This window comes from Sinohyriopsis cumingii, unplaced genomic scaffold, assembly GCF_028554795.1.
Source record: "Sinohyriopsis cumingii isolate HCF-2022 unplaced genomic scaffold, ASM2855479v2 utg001176l, whole genome shotgun sequence".
In the NCBI taxonomy this organism is placed as follows: Eukaryota; Metazoa; Mollusca; class Bivalvia; order Unionida; family Unionidae; genus Sinohyriopsis; species Sinohyriopsis cumingii.
Genome location: NW_028315968.1, coordinates 4,171,521 through 4,191,554, shown reverse-complemented (window position 1 = coordinate 4,191,554; position 20,034 = coordinate 4,171,521). Strand labels below are relative to the sequence as shown.

General features: G+C 35.0%; 1 protein-coding gene across 2 annotated transcripts in view; it reads right to left on the bottom strand.

The window, feature by feature from the left end:
• The window catches only part of LOC149772793 (NAD kinase-like), a 163,802-nt gene that overhangs the window by 58,134 nt on the left and 85,634 nt on the right, over nt 1-20,034 (bottom strand). For both annotated transcript variants that reach the window (XM_089947280.1, XM_089947279.1), the window contains one exon: nt 15,204-15,287. In XM_089947280.1, coding sequence (XP_089803406.1) covers nt 15,204-15,287 — 84 coding nt within the window. The remainder of the gene's footprint in view (nt 1-15,203; nt 15,288-20,034) is intronic.

Here is a 20,034-nt window from a genome sequence, read left to right as displayed (position 1 = left end):
GGAGACATAACAGGAAGTTTCAGTATTATTCGGGCTGCCCTTTTCTGGAGTCTATCAATTCTGGACAGATTATAATTTGATGTGTTTCCCCATATGGTACAGCCATAATCTATCAGTGGCAGTATATAACCCGAAAAATAAATTTCTAGTGATTGTGCAGGTAGAAATTTCAAAAGCAATTTTAACAGAGTTATTCTTTTGACTACCATTGCACATAGGTGATTGATACGCACATTCCAGCTGAGGTGTTGATCAATGTAGATACCAAGAAGTTTTTGATTTTTGACAATAGATACGTCTAAGCCATTTTGAGTTAGAAGTAAATCCATGTTAATAGATAGACGCTGCCTTGTTCCAATTGTCATACATTTCGTTTTAGAGATGTTAATATGCATTTTGTTTTGATTACACCAAACTGATACACTGTTGAGGTCGATTTGAAGTTTATTTTTAATGGAGTCTAGAGATTTACTAGATAAATGCAAGACAGAATCATCAACGAAAAGATAAGTGTTAGTGTGTGCTGGATACAAGGCTAAGTCATTGATAAATAGTAGAAAAAGAAGAGGCCCTAATGTAGATCCTTGAGGAACACCACTTAAGATATGACTTGGTTCGGATATATGTTTACCCGTGCAAACAACCTGCTGTCTGTGAGATACGACATGAACCAGACAACTGAGTTTGGAGAAAACTTGAAGGCTGAAAGTTTTTTAATGAGCACCAAATGGTCAACCAAATCAAATGCTTTTTTAAAATCAATGAAGATTGTGCCAGTAAGTTTGCCTGATTCTACTGCTAGTAGCCATTGGTCTATAAGTTTTGTCATTGCAGTTTGACATGAATGATTCTTTCGAAAACCTGATTGTGATCTATGGAGGAGTTGGTACTTGTCAAGATATCTGAAAATATGCTTGCTGACATGTTTTTCAATAATTTTTGAAAGTACAGATAGAACGGATATGGGTCAATAGTTGGATGGGTCATTCTTTTCATTTCCCTTATAAATTGCGAATACTTTTGCTAACTTCAATGACTCCGGGAATTTACAGGAAGTGATACTGCCGTTAATTATTTCTTTCAACGACTCTGAGATTGATAAAGCCGACATTTTCAGAGCTTCGGGGTGAATTCCATCTAGACCAGCTGATTTGTTTGTGTCAAGTTTATTTAGAATATCAAAAGTGTTATTTATTGTTATTAAGGAAATGTTGAAACTAACATGATCGGGTACCCTTTCATTCACAAATTTAGTATGTTTGTCTAAATTAGGCTCTGTATTATTAGACCTGTCAAGCGTTTGGGAGATATTAGTAAAAAAATGGTTCAGGTGGTTTGAAAAATCGAGCGCATCAGTATAATTAGTGCCATAAACTATAATTTCACATGAATTTAGAGGCGCAGGTTTCGCTGAAGTTAGATTTCGTAAGTGATTCCAGATGGATCTGTTATCGGAGTTTGATGTGATGGCTTCTTTGAAAAAGGAGCGTTTGTGTTTGACAATGATTGATTTGCCTTTGTTCTGCCACAAACGATAGTTTGTAAAGTCTTTATATTTATGGTAGTAGTTTCGTTTGCGTTGTGCCTCTGCGATTTCATTAGTATACCATTCTGGTTGTTTTGATCGTTTAATTCTTTTGATGTGTATGTGGGCGTGTTTATTTAGGATAGTAAGAAAACAGTGATTCCAGATAGACAAGTCGTAATCTGGGTCTATGTTAGGGAAATATACTGTGTTAATGTTTTGTGATAGTTCAGTGAGAAATTCATTTTCAGCAAAGTTTCTGAAACATCTGTATTGCATGTAGGAGTGTTAGTTGTTTTTCTTTGCGCTCTGTTGTTTACGAGTTGCACATATAGGATAGTGATCACTAATAGGGAAACATGGTACATTTATCTCATAGAGATTGGTAGGATGGGTAGTGTAGATGTGGTCGATCAGAGTAGAAGTACCCGCTGTTACTCTTGTTGGAGAATATATTACCTGTGTAAGGTCGTGTAGTTGTATCATATGTAGCCATTTAGCGTTAGTATCAGAGAGGAGGTCAATATTAAAGTCTCCCATGATAATTACTTCATTGTTGGAAGATAAAGCAGCCTCTAACTCATGTTCAAATTGGACAGTCCATGAGGAGAGGGAGTTTGGGGGTCGGTATGCTGAGCAGATAAAGATTGATTTACTATTTATGAAACTTAACTCGATCCATATTGATTTGATAGTAGAATTTTCAAAATCTGTTCTTCTCTTGTATGTTAGGTTATTTGAAACGTACATGACTATCCCTCCTCCTATGCCTTGTGGTCAAACTCGTTTTTCCAAAGAAAAGTTGTTAATAGAGATAGCACTGTCAGGTACATTACAATCTAGAAACGTTTTGCATAGTCCAATTACTGCAAGGTTGGGTTCATCTTGTATACAGTCGACTCCAGTTAACTGCACAGCCTCGGGCCCGTCACGAGACTGTGCAGTTAAACGGAGTGTGCAGTTAACCGAAGTACGGTACAGTACAGCTTTAAATCAGCACGGCATGAATATAGGTGAAGAATAACGTATAAAGATGATTAGAATACACTCTTTCAACGTTTACTTAAATGAAACAAGAGTCTACAATGAACAGCACTAACGTAATATTGTTAAATCAAACACAATGAAATTGACGATTTCCGAAAGAAATCGGCAATTGATGTCTGCACACAAGTTTTACTAATAAGTTGGTGAATTGCCGACTCTATTTTTTAAAACGGTTCAAACAGCTCACATTCTCTCTGTTCCATGAATCTGCATAAATTCTGGAGTGACTGAATAGCGACTTTAGATGAAACCTGGTCATCTACTGCATCGTCATCATCACTTCTTTTGTCATTTTCTACTGAGTCGTCGATTTCACCTTCTGTCTGAAGACTGTCATCTATTGCAACATATGACTGTTCCCATGCTATTGCTCCTTGGTGGGCGGGAATATACATGTATCTACCACCTATGGCATCCTTTACATATCACTCATTTACAAAGTCGCATTTACCGGCTTAATTGTCGGCTTATTTGAAGCGCTACAGCAGTGGACTGGCAATAACTGATCCTGACTATACATTGTGCAGTTAACCGGAGTAAAATTGTAATGAATAATGTGCCACGGGCAGAACATTTATCGTGCTATTATCCGGAGTGTGCATTTAAGCGAAGTGCAGTTATCTGAAGTTTGTTCCCATTGAAAAGCATTGGGAAAAAACGGGACTGGCGTGACTACGTGTAGTTATCCAGAGTGTGCAGTTAACCGATGTGCAGTTAAGTGGAGTCGACTGTAGTTAGTCTTAGTTCATCGATCTTTGGTAAGATGCGTCTTACACTGATATTGATAAGTTGCAAACCTTTCTTTTTCAGACCAAAGGATGTACAGTTTACATTTTTCTCAGTCGTTATAGGAATGAAGACAGATTTGTTAGTTATTCCCGAATCCGAGGGAGAGACCTCATAACCTTGGCATGTACAATTAGAATTTGTACTTTGGACAGAGAGACAGTCGGAACAAATATCTCCAAAAACATGATACTTATTATTCACTGAGGTATATATATAGTAATCATTGTACCTAGATGGACATACCTAATGGTTATAATTATAGTTAGGTACGCCACATCTGTCATGTGCGTACTGTTGTCACTTTTCCAAGGCCTTGTATAACGTTCGAGTCTGCCTCGATAACCATGCAATGTACTCTGTATTATGTTGATGTTTCTGTTCCCACCCATTACGGGCTTGCATTGCAAGTCTGTGGCTTTTCTGTTGCCTATGTTGGTATTGCACAGTTGGGTAGTGCTTACTCACGTTGGTAGGTGTTGTTTTGAGTACAGGAGTAACACTACGTATATTTTTCAATAGGTTTGCTGTGCCCGCATCTTTCAGGCGCATCAGGTCATAGTGAAAGAAAGTAGATGGTAGCTGACCCGACACTAGCAAAAAGCTGTCATGGTTTGATACATATGGCAGGTTGAAGGATCTGCTAATATTTATCAGCATGTCATCATATTGCGTCATATCCACATCACGTCTTAGAATAAGGCCAGATATAACGACATCGTCTACCTGGGCTAGCAACTAGTTGATGAGGGACATGTATTTGACTTCAAACTGGTTTATTTCCAGATCTCGATCGACGTCATTTTCACATACTTGTACAATAATCGTATGGTAATTATTTAGGTCAAGTTTGTTCAGTTCTCTTTTGAGACTGTCAATGGTGGCACCAGGGTATGACTTCACATGTACCTCACGTGAAAGTCCTCTGGTGTTGACACCTTTCAGGAGAAATGATCCTGTAATAAGTGTCTTTGTTGGTTTTGGAAGAGAACGTCTAAGTTGATTTTGATCTGCTTGAGGGTGTTCGTATCTATCATTAGCTCGTGTTGGTTTATCAGTTCTTGGTTGACTCCTGTCGGTCTGGCTATTGGCCATTTCATTATCTGACTTTGGTATTTTGTATTAGTTTTTATCAATTCGATTACAGTTTGTGTTTTGTTCGACAATAAAGCTGTCTTCTTATTTGTTTTAAGTTTGGCATCTAGTGTTTGCTGTTTGATTTCTTCAGGTTGTAGTGAAGTTGATTTGTCATACACAGCCATAGGTTTTGTGATATTTGGTCGTTTATGTTTGCAAATTTTGATTCCATTCTGTTTGACAGAAGTTGTATTGGTTTAAAATGACCACTGTATAAGCATGCATTTGATTTACCAAAGCCTGAATCGTACTAAGATCTTTAGGCATTTTTCTACATAGAGTACAGTCACAATCCCATTGGGTCTGTTCTGCTAATACCAACACAAGTATCATGATACCAAGACATGCAAATGTTACACCTTGTCATATTTTTACATTTTGTTTTTCACTTGCCTAATGCTTTACAGTCAGAACTACATTTATACTCATTATCAGTCACACCTTCTGCGTTTTTTCGTCCGGGTTCGTCGAGACACTGCTTGAGGTTTTACATGTCTATTTCAAATGTGTTATACTGTCGTCTCCAGTGCTTGGTTCGTTCTGTTCTTCGTTCAGGGTATCGCAATATGCAACAATGCTATTATCATCTGGTTTGTCTACTTCCTGTTCTAAATTAGGGTCATCACTTTCTTTGAATGTGCAAGAAAGATTTTTGGCTCGGATTGATTCTTTTTCTTTCTGGCGTATTGATTTTGTTGACTGTTGCCTCCGTTTTAGAGTTTTTAAATGCTGTACCTCATTGTTGAGCATGTTACTGATGTAATGTGCTGCGCTTTCAAGAGACGTCTTGTTATGATTGGGTAAATGAATACACATGTCGGCACAAATCATATCTCTGTATTGAATTTTGTTGAAGCAGCAAAATTCTTCAAGTGAGAGATCACTGATGAAAGATGTTTATTTTTCTCATAATTCCGTGTCAACTTTTGCAAGATCTGGATCCATTTTAACTGGTACAAGTGAATTCACTATTTAGGGTTTGTAGTTAAGTTGCACTTGAATGCACAGAAGCTTTGCACAGAATATACAATACAGACAATATAGACAAGTAGTTAGTAGTGTATATACGGTAATTTGCGCTGTTCAAACTTGACTACTTTGCACACAACGTCATCAAGGGTCGATAGGCCATTGATATTCTGTCTCCTTGATCTTAAAAATAAATGCCAATTTGAAAATAGAACATTTTCATAACCATCTCCATTAGAACCATCATCTGAGTGCAGAACTCAATGAATATGTCATAAAATTCAAGCTCATGATTCAAGAAAATAGAGAAGGGTTTACCGACTATTGCAAAATGACATGTACATTGAGATATTTACAGCCAAAGCAAATTATACATATGAACCGCAAATATTTATTGCCTGATAAAACTGAATGGTTATTACAAGAAATAGAGAACAAGTCCAGTAATTTCTCAATGAAAGAATATTGTATAGTGCATCCATGTACATGTATAAAATAAAACAAAAGTTTCTGCTCAAATTCACCAATTCATTCATGTGCAAAACAATAAAGTGTGAGTCTAAAATAAAACGCATTACTTCTTGTTTTCAAATTTATGGATTAAGAATTATGCACTTAAAGGTACTAAAATGGTGGCCTTAAATGAGATTTACTGACTTACATTTACTTTCTTTTTCTTCATTCAAATTAATGACCTACATTACAGGACAAGAGCATTTCAAGGACTAAAAATAAGTATTTGATTAACAAACAATCAAGAAAATGAAACCTCCTAGGAAGAATAACCCACTTTCCTTGGTGAGGTTGGTGGTGTATTTTAAATTTTAAACTTGTACCATATGTTACACATGAAGCAATTAAATAAGTATAATAAACCTATAGTAGATATATAGCATACAATAACAAAGATGTAGGTACATATGTATGCATGTCTGCATATATGTATGTATGCCTGCATGTGTAAAACTCCTGGAAATGGAAAAAGCTGAGTATAATATACGTATTTTGATACTGTAGTCACAAGAGAAAATTAATGGAATAAAAAAATAAAAAAACATTGTAGAAAAACATTCTATAAGAAAATGCAAACATCTAGGAAATATAAAGAATTATTTACATAGGACCTTTTCAAAGAATTTCCACATTAGGTCTTTTTCAAAGCATCAGGACCCTAATAATTGTAAATACTAGTTATAGCTGATGATGCAAAATGGGCCCATTAACCTAGTCATGTTTACCCCGACCCAGAGTAGCCCAGTTGAAACATGTATAATCAAGGTAATTCTGACAGGCCATTGTTTGATGTCGAACATTGCCGAAGGCTAGCACTAATCCGTTACGTAAGATTGTTGTGGCTAGAATAGAAGAACCGGACATCGGAGTTGCGAAGTCACGATAGCCATTTATCACCTAGGTGTCGAAATGTTTCCAAGATCAAAAGAAATTGCCTGAAGAAGTGGGAGTGTCCTAACTTCTTTCCCCTGCAAACAGACAGACAGGTTGAACTGGCCGCTAAGACGATTGGACAGGGGCACAGCGCCACCCAATCAGAATCGAGATGGGGGGAGACCTTGATTTGGGTAGAATGATATCCCCGCGTTTTCCGGCAAAAGTTAGTTCGCTGAGAGAAATTACCCAGAGAAGAGGTTAGCATAACTCCGAATAGCCATTCGTTATTGGCAGGAAAATCTTAGAGCGGGAAATTCTAAGTACAGAAAGCTTCAAAAGGTCAGTAGATATTTGTTCGGTCTTTGTGGAATGCGACTGCATTTCAACTGTAGGTCGTATGTAGCCTTTATTATTACTAGAATCGTAGTACAAAGAATTACTTTGTTTTGTTAATATGTTTGCATATTTTGAAGAAATGAGTTGATATTTGTAAAGAATTATATAGCTTGCAGCCGTCGTAAGAGTTAATATTGTACTTTGCTATGTGGGTATTTTATAGTAGACTAATACATATGTTCATATGATTATAGATTTTGCCATTGTTGAATATTTGTAATGTACAGACATGTGTCTGATTGCTGTCAGATTGTAGCACGATGAGATTAAATATATATGTGTATATACTGACGTGACGCAATGTATTGATGTCTGTATAACAATTCGCTGATACTGTGTTATTACGCCATTGTTTACCCTGCAAGAAGTGTGTGGGAATTTTGATGTGTATGCATGCGTGGCCGAAACAGTGACAGCTATCTGATGATTAATTGTCAATATAGTGTGAGGTGAGATTCGATAAAACATATGTTAACGCCTTGTGGTTTTTCACAGGAAGCTTTGAGGGACAGACCAGTTAAAGTTTGGTCCGTAGTCTCGGATAGAGAGACAGAGGAAAGGAGAAGAAAGGTGAAGAAGGTGAAGTTGAAGTCTGGGAGCAAAATTGGAGGAGGAGATAATAGAGAGGGAAAGGAGAAGAAAGGAGAAGTTGAAGTCTGGGAGCGAAGTTGGAAGAGGAGATAGTAGAGAGGGAAACAGACAAAGGAGGAGTTAGAGGAATGGAAAGAAGGAAGAATCAGCGGGAAGAAATAGATGAGTAGATGCAATGACAGGGGGAAAATCGAACTCACACTGTAAATCACGGGATGAATTAGGCTGTCACTTGGTCGAGGGAAAGACGAGTGATTGGAAGTTATCGTTTTAAATTATCAAATTTATTAAATTGTTATTGATTGAATTTCATCTTCGTGTTCTCTATAATTTAGCCATCGGCATTGCTGACTGGGGGCTCAGAGCTGTAAATCTATCTCGTCACTAATTTAACTTTCTAACCTAACGAGCCTGGGTGGAACTTTCATCATAATTTAATTAAATTATATTGGAAGAACCCCACCCCAATACATCAGAACGTCACAAACCTAATCTAGTCTTCAAGCAAACTGTCAACCATTATATTCAAGCTCTTGTACTCTTCTGTTCATCAGTTTCAATTATCCTTCCACCAAACACAGGAATTTATGGCTTAGAACATGATCTTAATTAAGTAATAACAAAATTTAAAAAATTAATTTGTTGTATGGATGAACAAATGTGTTATTGCTTTTGTGTTGTTGTGGGCATAACATCACTTTTCAGCACAAGATAGGCGACACATGGCAGCCAGCAGAGGAAGAACATAGGAAAACCAGGTGTGGGTGGGGGTAAGAACCACGGATCTAAGGGAAGCTACTGGCAATCCTTCTCACATACCACTTGGACCAAGCCCATTGAACCTTACGAACTGATCTAGATGGTAATATCCAACAGAAGCATACTTCTTCAAATTACATGACATGGTTGACTTAAAAATACCTTGCGCTGAAGCAAACAATGCAAAATGAAATTCTGAGTAAAGGAACTCATCAAATCAAAACCAACATTTTCTCTAACCAAGTGTGTAACCTGAGTTATTAAAATTTTGCTCCATGATCATAATAGCTTACCTTTGTATCATAATGATAAACGTAATTTAAAAGTGAAAAACAAGTTTACAAACTTTAAATGGTTTAACAACTGTGAATAGAATATTATACATGTACATAATCATGTTATTATACATGTACATAATCATGTTATTATACATGTACATAATTCTTAACTGAACCAGAATATATGTCATCTTCAGTTTTGGATAATGAAAGAAAAAAATTAAGAAAATTTCCACTTATTCATGTGTAAATTCCAGGTGACTGAACTGATATATTTCCGCATTCTGTCTAAGAGGCAATAATGAAGTTGGCTTTACTTTATTTTAACATTACAATCACTGAATACATGTACATCTTTGTAACTTTTTGACTGAGGTTAAGGAAATGTATGTACAAGTACCAGGACATATTAATCTCCTTAGGATATGCAAACTTAAGTTTGATTCTTGATTTAATCTTGATAACAAGAATATTAGACCAATGAGTCAATCTGTATTCTGTGTTATACATCATCTTTCTGAAGTTTGTTGATACATACAACAGTCTATGTTCTGTCAAAGTCAGAGCAGCAGCTTAGATAAACAGCTAAATAATTTTATCAAGTAATCTGAATTGCTGTTTAAAATATTTATTTTGTTCCTTAATTAAGAAGACTTTACTTTGACTATCAATACCTTTATTGAAACAAATTGCCAGTTGTGGCATTTGCAAGTAAATTACATGTGTTGTTTAAACAGAATTGTGAGGCCCTGGTAGTTGAGTGGCCTAAGATGCATGCCTATGATAATCACTCAGTCTCTGCATGAACAATGTGGGTATGTGAGGAAGCTTGCCAGTTTCTTCCTATGTGTTGGTGGTTCTTCTCTGGGTCTTCTTGGAATCTTTCCCCCACCATATATGCTGGCCACCATACATAGTCTATCATGTACTGAAAAATGGCCTTAAACTGCATGAAACCAAACCAAGCCACATTTAAACAGAATCATTTCATGTTTCTGTGGTCATGTAAACATTAAAATATATTCATATATATGACAGCTTTAGAAAGAAAGATACAAGAACCTAACAAATGTGAAGGGATGATACCAAATCAGAGCCAGCCATAAGATTTAAAGTTGGAGGGTCAGTTGCCAAAGTAGGCAGGTGGGAGGAAGGGGGTGACCTTCTCCAACAGGGATAGTTTTTTTTAAAGTAGGCAAGTGTAAAGTAAGAGTAGCCAGGTAAATTGCCTGGCTTCCTGCTAATAAGGAAAGCCCTACAACTGAAAAACCGGTACCATATTTATACAAACACCACTTAACCATCATTTGCACAACACCCTCAAAATAAACAGAACAGATAAGTATAAAATATGCAGGAACTGGGTAGAAAAGGTTGAACAAAACAAAGAAATGGGTACGACTGAAAGTAAATACACCATCAAAGTGTTACAGCAATTTGCACATTTTTTAAATACACATTTTGAAAACATTTTATACTTTAACTTTTTGGACAAAAACAGTGCCAAGAATATTAAACAAACACCACTTGCAGGAAACAAATTAATTTTGATAGATATTTGTTTTCATATTTAAATGACCAGATTAGATTTAGAGGTCATTAGAGCAATTTTTTAAAATATTTTTAAAAAATCTATTTAGACTATTTTTCACAAAATCCCTTTTTGCACAATGTAAAACCACTTGAGGCAGATAGCCAAAAGTTTGATGACTATATTTGCATGCATATGTAGATGACGAGTGTATATATGTTTGACAGGCCATTACAGCAGTTTTTCATACTTTTGCAACTTTCTGGACTTTTGACTTTTTCAATTAAGCAAAAGCCACACCTGTGGTAGAAATGAAATTTGGTATATATATTTTTTATTAAAATCACAATTCCAGTTTTTATATTTGCCTTCATTTTTGGTAGAAAATAACACACCTTTAGTTCCTTGATATCACTCACATCTACACTAACTTAATTAAAGAATAAGAATGCCAGACTTTGGAAAGAGTTTTGCAAGAAGTCAAGAAATCTAGTGTGTCTGAACTTTAATCAGCATTAGGTCAATTCCATGGTAACAGAATTGCATTGTGAAAAATGTACTGCATCAAATACCGTTACTACTCATAGAACTAATATCTTACAAAGATAAAATTATGCCTGCTATATTTCTTATTAAAGCTTAATTCAGGGAACCATTGTTTATTTTCATCTGCGTATTACTGCGGATTATAATGAAATTAATATCTACAGTAACGGAATTACACAAAATGTTGAAATTCATAAAAGTTCTCAGTATAATCTGGGTAACTAATGTGTTGTAGGCAATATACATGTCCAATGATAACATGTGCAAGTACTTAATAACTCCGTAATTAGTTCACAACTTAACAGATCTTGGTGCTATTAAATTTAAACATTGGTAATGGAATAATAAACTTCTGTAACAGAATTACATTTACCAATTTAGAAAATAAAAGTCATGCCAATGTAATTTGACTGAAATTTTTTATGTTCTAATACAAATTTCACATAAACCTGACAATTAATAATTTCTATAATGTAATTAAACCTGCTGAATGTTGCAGTGACAGACACATAAAACTGAAAACATCCCTCTGCAAATTTTCACAAAGACATTCAGACAGGTCATTTAGGTGGTCTTTCCAATTCCAATATTATATACTTCTGTCACATTAGATAATGTTGTTGTTTGCATTTTGATTACATCTGGCTGCAATGCTCGGACACGCTCAACAGACTTTGGCGCTGGAATTCCTTTAATACTGATCCACTGCTTGCCCAGGATGGTAATGTTCTGCTCTATGAATTCAAATGAGCAATAAATCAACTGCATCTCTGTGCATTTTGCCTATGCAACTGTCATTAAATCTTTTGAATTCCGGACTTCTGCTTTACCATCAAGTACTTGATGCCATACAATTCTCTTAACTTCACCACCTATGCCATGACTTAAGCAGCAAAAACATTCCAGTTGATGTTTCTTTTACATATGTCATGTGACTGAAAACAAACTTCTGCTTAAACTAGCCAGCACATCCATCTGAGAACACAACAACTTCTTGAAATACATCCACTTTTTCTTCAAGATGTTTCAGAATCATATCCAGGAAAGTGCAAACAGTATACATGTCATGGGTTAGTCGATCAGAAACAATCACAAGCGAATGACACTGTCTCTGCTCCAAGGCAAATACAGTAAACAGAGAAACCTGGATTTCATTTTGGCTTTTTTTGCTGTAATTCTCAGCAAAATCCAACTGAATTACTAATTTGTGTGGATTGTTCTGAATGGATTCTAATTCATGTTTGAAGGCTGCTGCTTGTCGCTGCTTGATAAAAGTGTGCATTAAAAAGAAGGGTAACTGACATTTCAGCTCATTCAAGCAGTCTTCAATATTATTAAATATTTATGTAATTGGAGTATTTAGGCTAGTGACATAACAAAATTGTGTCTTAGATCTATCTGTAATTTTGGTACCATAATTCTGTTACTAAAACTGTAATTCCATGTTTCTTTATTAAAGCAAAAAAGCCACAAATATAAAATTTGGTGTCCTCAGACATCTTAAGTAGTAGTTACAAAACATTTTTTTTTAAAATTAACTCTTTCTGCATTTTATGTAATATATAAAGTTTTGTTGATAACAGAATTACAGACCAGACAGGTGCTAATAATTTTTGTGATGTTAATTCTGTAAGTTGCTAAATATGTGTTACATTCATTTTGTAAATTATATTACACATAGTGGTTTTCATGTCTCAAATAATTAAGGTGTTATGGCTTTCTGACGAAACTATGTATTATATGAAAATAAGTTTAAAGTTATTCATTAACAAATTTTTAATCTGACATTTTAAAAACTGATTTTTCATCCACAAATACTAAAATTTAACAAAAAATAATATGATTTTCAGGTGCAGCAGATATAATTTTATGGAATAAGTCTTGAATCTGGTATATCTTGAAAATGAAATATCAGGTTGCAATGCTCTATTTTCAAGGAATTGCCCATTATTCAAATTTGTCTGCAAAGAAATCTCAACCTATCATTAGCACTAAATAGTTCTGACCAAGGACCATGTACCTTCATTGTCATGCAGGGCTCGAAATTAGCACTAGTCCACTAGCCCGAGGCTAATAGATTTCCTGTTGGACTAGTAACTTTCATTATGTAAATAGATCGATGGGCTAGTAAGTTTCGGTTGTCAACAGTCAGCGTTTGTTTATGCCATTCCCTAACAAAGATTTGACATCAGCAGATGTCCTGTAGGATCAAAGCAGTGACCACTGTAAACACAGTCGCAAAATATTAGCATGAGAAGATGAAGTCAATTTCTGCCTCGCAAAGGTGCGTTTCTGTAAGAAGAAACCATCCGATTTTGTGCATTTCGCTTAACAGTGCTAATTATGGTCCTGTCATTAACAATGGAAATTTGGTAATTGATCCTAATTAATGTTATAACGAATTAAATCAAAAATGAAGTGGTATCACTTTATTCACTCGACCACAGTAACAAATTATAAAGCAGTATACCCCACAAAAGAGCACAGCAAAAACTATTCAGAATATTAGTTCTCATGTTTGTTTGTTTAAAGTTGTTGTTTTTTTTGGCTCAGTAGCCAAACGCTCCAAAAGTCACAAACGGGAAACTGCATATTGACACATCCTTTCCATACAACTACTTTTTCTATGATGATAAGAATAGTTTTTGTATTTTTTCCTTACAAGAATGAACAAATAACTTAATGCACATGGAGATATCCAAGCAGAATGCCGTACATTTGTTGGGAATTAAAATCTCTGAGCATGGGCATCTAAGATTTTAAAATTTTCCGCCTTATTATTAATTTCAACAATACATTGAGGTCCGATTAATTAGGAACAATTACCAACTTACGCTATTAAAGATGAGACCGTAATTGAAGCGTTGAAATACGAGCCAAGTTAGATAATTCTTTTGATGGGAACACACCTTTTCCAAGTGAAAATAACATTATCTATGCTACTTATGAAATAAAATTTTGTTAATCTCAATACATGTGTGACGTTATTCTGTGGCCAGGACTAGTAAAGATTTGGCAGGACTAGTAAATTTCTCAGGATACTAGTCCTTCTGGCTACAAAGAAATTTGTGTTAAATTCGAGCCCTGTCATGTATATAGTTTTATGCTCGTAAGGACAGAGAAATTATATAAATAAAATATATAAATTAGGAACATTTCTTGTTATTTAATCCATTTATGTTTCACCCACCTACGCTCCAACACTGTGAAAATCAGTAAAGCAAAACTTTTCAGATTACATTTCAGCAATAGTGACAAAATACCAAATGAAATGACTGATATGTCAGTAAAACGGAAATATTGCGTGAGACCCAAATATTTAAATAAAAAAACAAAACAAAACCAAAACAAAACAAAATAAACCCTAAAAAATATAGAATTTTTATCCTTATTTCTGCAAAATTACTTACAAAGATAACTTCCAAGCAGGTATCCTTTGACAGTCACCCATAACTGATCTGGAATCTAATATGAAACCCTGCACAAACAGGATGTTCCACAAAGTGCAGGCAGACCTATTCATCACACCTTTGTTAACAATAATGGACTCTAACTTATCCGTACCTCACTATTTACCCCATGATCAGTCACATGAAACTGTAGAGTGCTACCTATATCCACTCATATACAACACATAATCATCCACAGCTATAAGAAAATGTTGGGAGAGTGTAAATAAAAATATATCTCCCACAAACTATTGAATCTTCAACTTGCTGAGAACGCTGCCTTAAATTTGACTCAAAAGAAAGATGAGGAAAATATATTCAAATAAATCTCAGTGTTGGAAATTGGTTTAAATGTAACGTCAATGATTGGTTCAAAATAATCAATGAATTATCGTCTTTAATTGGTTCAGGATATTCTTAATATTTTATTATCATGGATAATGTCATTTTTGTACTCTCAGTAATGGTTGAGTTGGTTATAACCTATTAAGCTGAGTGGCTGAACAGCACATACATTGTTTGCAAGCCATTAGCCCTTGGTTGTACTAAACACTGCGAGGCTATATTAATTGGAAGCTGTTAGTCACATAATTTATAACCTCTGGAAGATTTCATTTTATACACATGAAGCAGTTATTAAATAAAATTTCAGCTGTGAATATCTTATTAAAGATGACCAAAATTAAGTGCTCCAGGTTGCTTGACTTTTCTGACCAATCACTGACCCTGTTTTAAAGTAATGGCTGCATCACTAATGAACATGCGTAATAAGTATACTATCATCTGATGCTGCTACTTACAAAACAGTTCCATCCAAGTTCTGGAGGCTGCCTTTGGGTCCAAATTTACAGTTGGGGCTCACACCATACAGGGACCTCGTACGTCTGAAAGAAGAAACAGAAACTAAATCACAATGTAAACCAACATTTTTATTGACTGCTGTGCTGTCGACCCTTTAAAATAAATTACCTAAAACTTAATCATGATTGGATGCAATGTGTTGCTGCCACATCCAATGAAATTCATAGACTCGAAGCACTGAAATGTCTTATTGATCTGTCATGGTGTAGATAGGGTTAACATCAGAACCTTGGGCCAAGACAATTTTGGGGACACATGCTTTGTAAGATCAATTAAGCAAACACCAGAAAATCAATGTTGACAAGGAAATTTGGCATGCATATCTATATTCATGTGTAGAACAGCTGGAACAGTTTTCAGGCAATTAACTGTAACACTGTCAATTTTGTACACATTTTTTAACAAATTTTTTGGACTTGTACTTTTTTGATGATAACGATCACAGCAAGATGAAGCAAAAACCAATTTCAGGTACTACAGACCACAAAACTTTGTATTTAATCTTTGTGTGCATATGTTGGTGAACTGGTCAGATTTGAATGCAATTTTAGATACCTTCTGAATCGGATTGGTTTTAAGATTAATTTCATCTAATATTTTGTCTGCATGACTGCTATAGGGTTATATACATTTAACAATCAAGTTCAAATATTTGGTTTTAAAATCCCGGATATCACTGTCAGTTTTGTGACATCACTCTACCCAAGTGTGGTACAACATATAAACACATAGTTCAGTTGTATACAATTGTAAAACTGCACAAACTCTGATGTTGCTTAATGCACCAGAAGATCAGTGTGTCTATCAGTGCAATGATTAAGATGGGCCCTGGGTGGCCGAATGGTCTAAAGTGCTCAACTTTACCTATCACCGTCATCTGTGGGTTGTGTGTACATGTAAAATGTGTGTGTGTGTGAATTATCAATTTCATTTCAGCATCATGCAACTACATTGACACATATGGCTGAGTGTGAAATACAGAAAATATGTTGAATGATGATGACTCACCTGAAATACATGTATAAATATGTACATGGAAAATGTGTGTAAGTGTGTGTGAATTATCAATTTCATTTCCATATCCTGAAACAATACTGACACATGTAACAATACCATGTACACATTTTCAGAAATACAGTCAAACCTGTCTAGAGAACAGGTTTCCGAAAAACAAAACCACACCCATCACAACTGTGGGTATATCGTCACAAGTCTCTGCTGGTGGGTCAATTTTCTAGGTTTAAATGCAACTCGGCTTCAAAAGGAAAATTTCACAATAACTGAAGTACATCTTATTAAAATATTACATCACTGAAACAAGAAATATGGTAATAAAATTAAATTAGTAGGAAAATTATGACTTTAATTGGAAACTTACATGTAGTCTTTTAGCATACAAATTATAATATTAACTTCACTTACATACTTATCCTGTCCAGCAGGCTAAAGTTAGCTAAGATATCACTCACTCAATATACTGATTTAAAGCCAAAACCACAATATAAATACTACACGAATACACCGAGTCAGGGCCACAGTTACCAAGTGGTCTAAAGCACTCGCCTTTACTGATCACTTCTTTTCATGTTGGTTCGAGTCAAGGGCTAGGCCAATGTGGGCCTGTGAAAAAGCTTGTCTTAGTTTTTACTGTGGGTTAGTAGCTTTAACTGTGGTTTTTCCAGGTTCTTCCTTCACTAGTTATACTGGCCACCATGTATAGTATGTTTTGAAAAATGCCATTATAAACCTACATCAAGAACTAAATGAACCAACTCAATAAACTTAAGAATGTAACAGACAGGCTAAGGTGAATAGATCATGAGATTCGTGTCCATGGTATGTTTGGCATTGTGTGTGAGTTTTATTTACACAAACATTGACAAAAGAAAGTCAACGATTCTTTTCAATAACTATAGAATTATCTCGTCCAAAAAATGCAAATAACTTATCAGAAGAAGTCAACGACCTCATTTATCCCAGTCATTACAGATGTCACTCCATAGACAAACCATTTACTGCAGTACCTGTTGCACTACAGTTAAAGCTGGAAGAGATTTCCCATCCTGACATGATCAACATTGTGTGCCTTTTACACAACAGATAAACAAGCAATACCAACCCTTGAACTATAGTTTATACTGTCTGTCCATAGTGCTAATCCTTTAAAGAAAGAATGTTTTAATTAGGTGACTATGGCACTACAATGGCTACAGATCCATGAATGACAAATCTTGTCATAAATAACAAGTGACTGCTCATTACAAAAGTCTCTTAAATCAGGTTTTACTGTGATTCAATAATAATTATGTCTTAGTGATGGGGACACAATTCTAGCAATGAAACCTGCCTTAATGGATGTGTCTTTCCAGTAAGTGCAAATTATGGTCTTTTCAAATGTTAACATAAATATATTTCACCTGTCTTTGAAGGAGATCTGTCTATATAGGACAATATTATTTGTTCTCCTGTCATTTATAGACAGGTTAGTACATACAAACAAACAAAAAATGGTTGCAAACTGCAACCAAAACTTCAAAACTGGTGAGCAGAACTTTGAACACTGGTTGCCTTCTAGCAACCTTCAGAATCAATGCTACAACCAAAACAACCACAAAAACACTTTCTAATTGCAAGTATGCACAACAATTTGCACTAAAAACATCTGGCATATACAATCTAACTTATAATAATGAATAAATTGTTCCTTAGAAAAGAAAGAGGATATATAAACATGAAATCACTCCAAACAAAAGATTTCTTACTTTTTTCAGGCTTGTAATTGGAAACAAATTTTTGAAGGTCTGTGCTAAAAATGAACCCAGAGGAAAAATATGTTGAATGATGTCTCACATGCATAGTACATAATCCAAAATCTTGGCAAAGCCAGTTTTAAGTCATTACAACCACCTGTTCTTCAAGGGCATCTGGTAAAACTGAATGCAACAGTGTTATAAAAAAACATCTTGTATACTTTGCCAAATCAGTTAAGATCGCTGTATGTATCTAACTTCAATATGATTCAGAGAGAAAGAAAGAGAATGTTAGAGCATAACTTTTCACTTGGTAACAGTGGATGATCCCTATGATCTTAATGCACAACAAGTGACATCCTTTCAGCTTAAACAAAATTCTCATACATGTATTACTTTGATGAAGCTGTTGGAACTATAAGCATCGATTAAATACTGCCTTCTAAGAACACATGGCTGTGAAAGGTGTTGTCTGAAAGTTAGACACTACACGTGATTCATATATCCCAACATATGCTAAAATTTATGTTTTAAGCGTCCAATGCAGTGTATGAGTGGTCAGCAAGAAGATACACTACCTGAATTCAAGAAATAGGCAAATTAATTTAATATTTACAGCGTACATAAATTTACTTGACACACACTATTTGAAATAAACTTGTTGTGAAGGTTAATTTTTCTAGTTCAGTGACATTAAATTTGTCCTGAGGGTTCATTTGTCTAGTTAAGTGACATATTAAACTTGTCCCGAAGGATCATTTGTCTAGTTCAGTGACATATTAAACTGAACTTCTGTTTAAGCCCAAAAGCGATGATAAAACATTTTAATCTCATTTTCTATAAAAATTGGATTCATTTATGATTTAAATTTTTTAAAAATGATTTTTTTTGTAGCGTACATACCCTTTTCTCACTATTATAATTGTACCAATTTTCAGTGCAGTTTATTGGTCATCAAGGCTGTTTTTTCTTACTGTTTGCATAAAAACATCTATAAATGTTTGGACATCCTGGCGCCACCTTTTCAAGTCAATAACTAGAGAAGTGATCCTCATTTCTTCATCAAAATGTGATTTTTATATAAATGTGGATAATTTCATGGCTGAAACACACGAAATGGGTATATTTATATAAACCTTTTATGTATGGATATACAGTATGTGTATATTTACACTAAAATAACATTAAATGACATAAATCTAGTTTGGTTACCGAATCTACAGAAGTTAAGGTTTCCAAGTTGTGTGTGTGTGTGTGTGTGTGTGTATATATATATATATATATATATATATATATATATATATATATATTTATATAGACACATGCTGTACCATTATTACTGTCAGACATGGTTTCTTTTTTTGTTTTTTTGCTCCAAGATTTAGTGTCCCATCCTTCTATTTACAACATCATAACAAAGTCAGGGTCCTTGCAACCTACATATTGATGAATGCAGGGAGTAATTATTCTTATTTTCATTATGGTATAGTTCATGACGCAGTATTGTATCACAGAAGTGCTGCATCATCCCATTTCTTGGAAATGTGTAAGATAAAGATGATGTAATACAGATGCCATCAAATTTTTCCAAATATCGGCATATTCAGAAAATAATAACCCATAAGGTTTGATATGATGTGATGTGATTTTTATCTTTTAACGTAGCTTTAACAATTTTTCAGTCATATCGCTACGATGTCTGCAATGGGGCAGTTTGTAGTGATGTCTAGCACTGGGGCATCACGCCGCAGACATGTAGCATGATGTCCCACCCAGTCACATTATCCTGACACCAGGCCGACCAGTCCTAACACTAACCTCTTAATGCTGAACGCCAAGCAAGGCAGCTGTTAGTACCATTTTTTAAGTCTCTGGTATGACTTGGCCAGGGATCGAACCCACGAACTCCCACATCCGAAGCGGACGCTCTAACCACTAGGTCACCGAAGCGGTTCCATAAGGTTTGATACAAGTGTTTTTGTAATACATGTTGTAGTGTACATAACCAGTTTTTACTAAT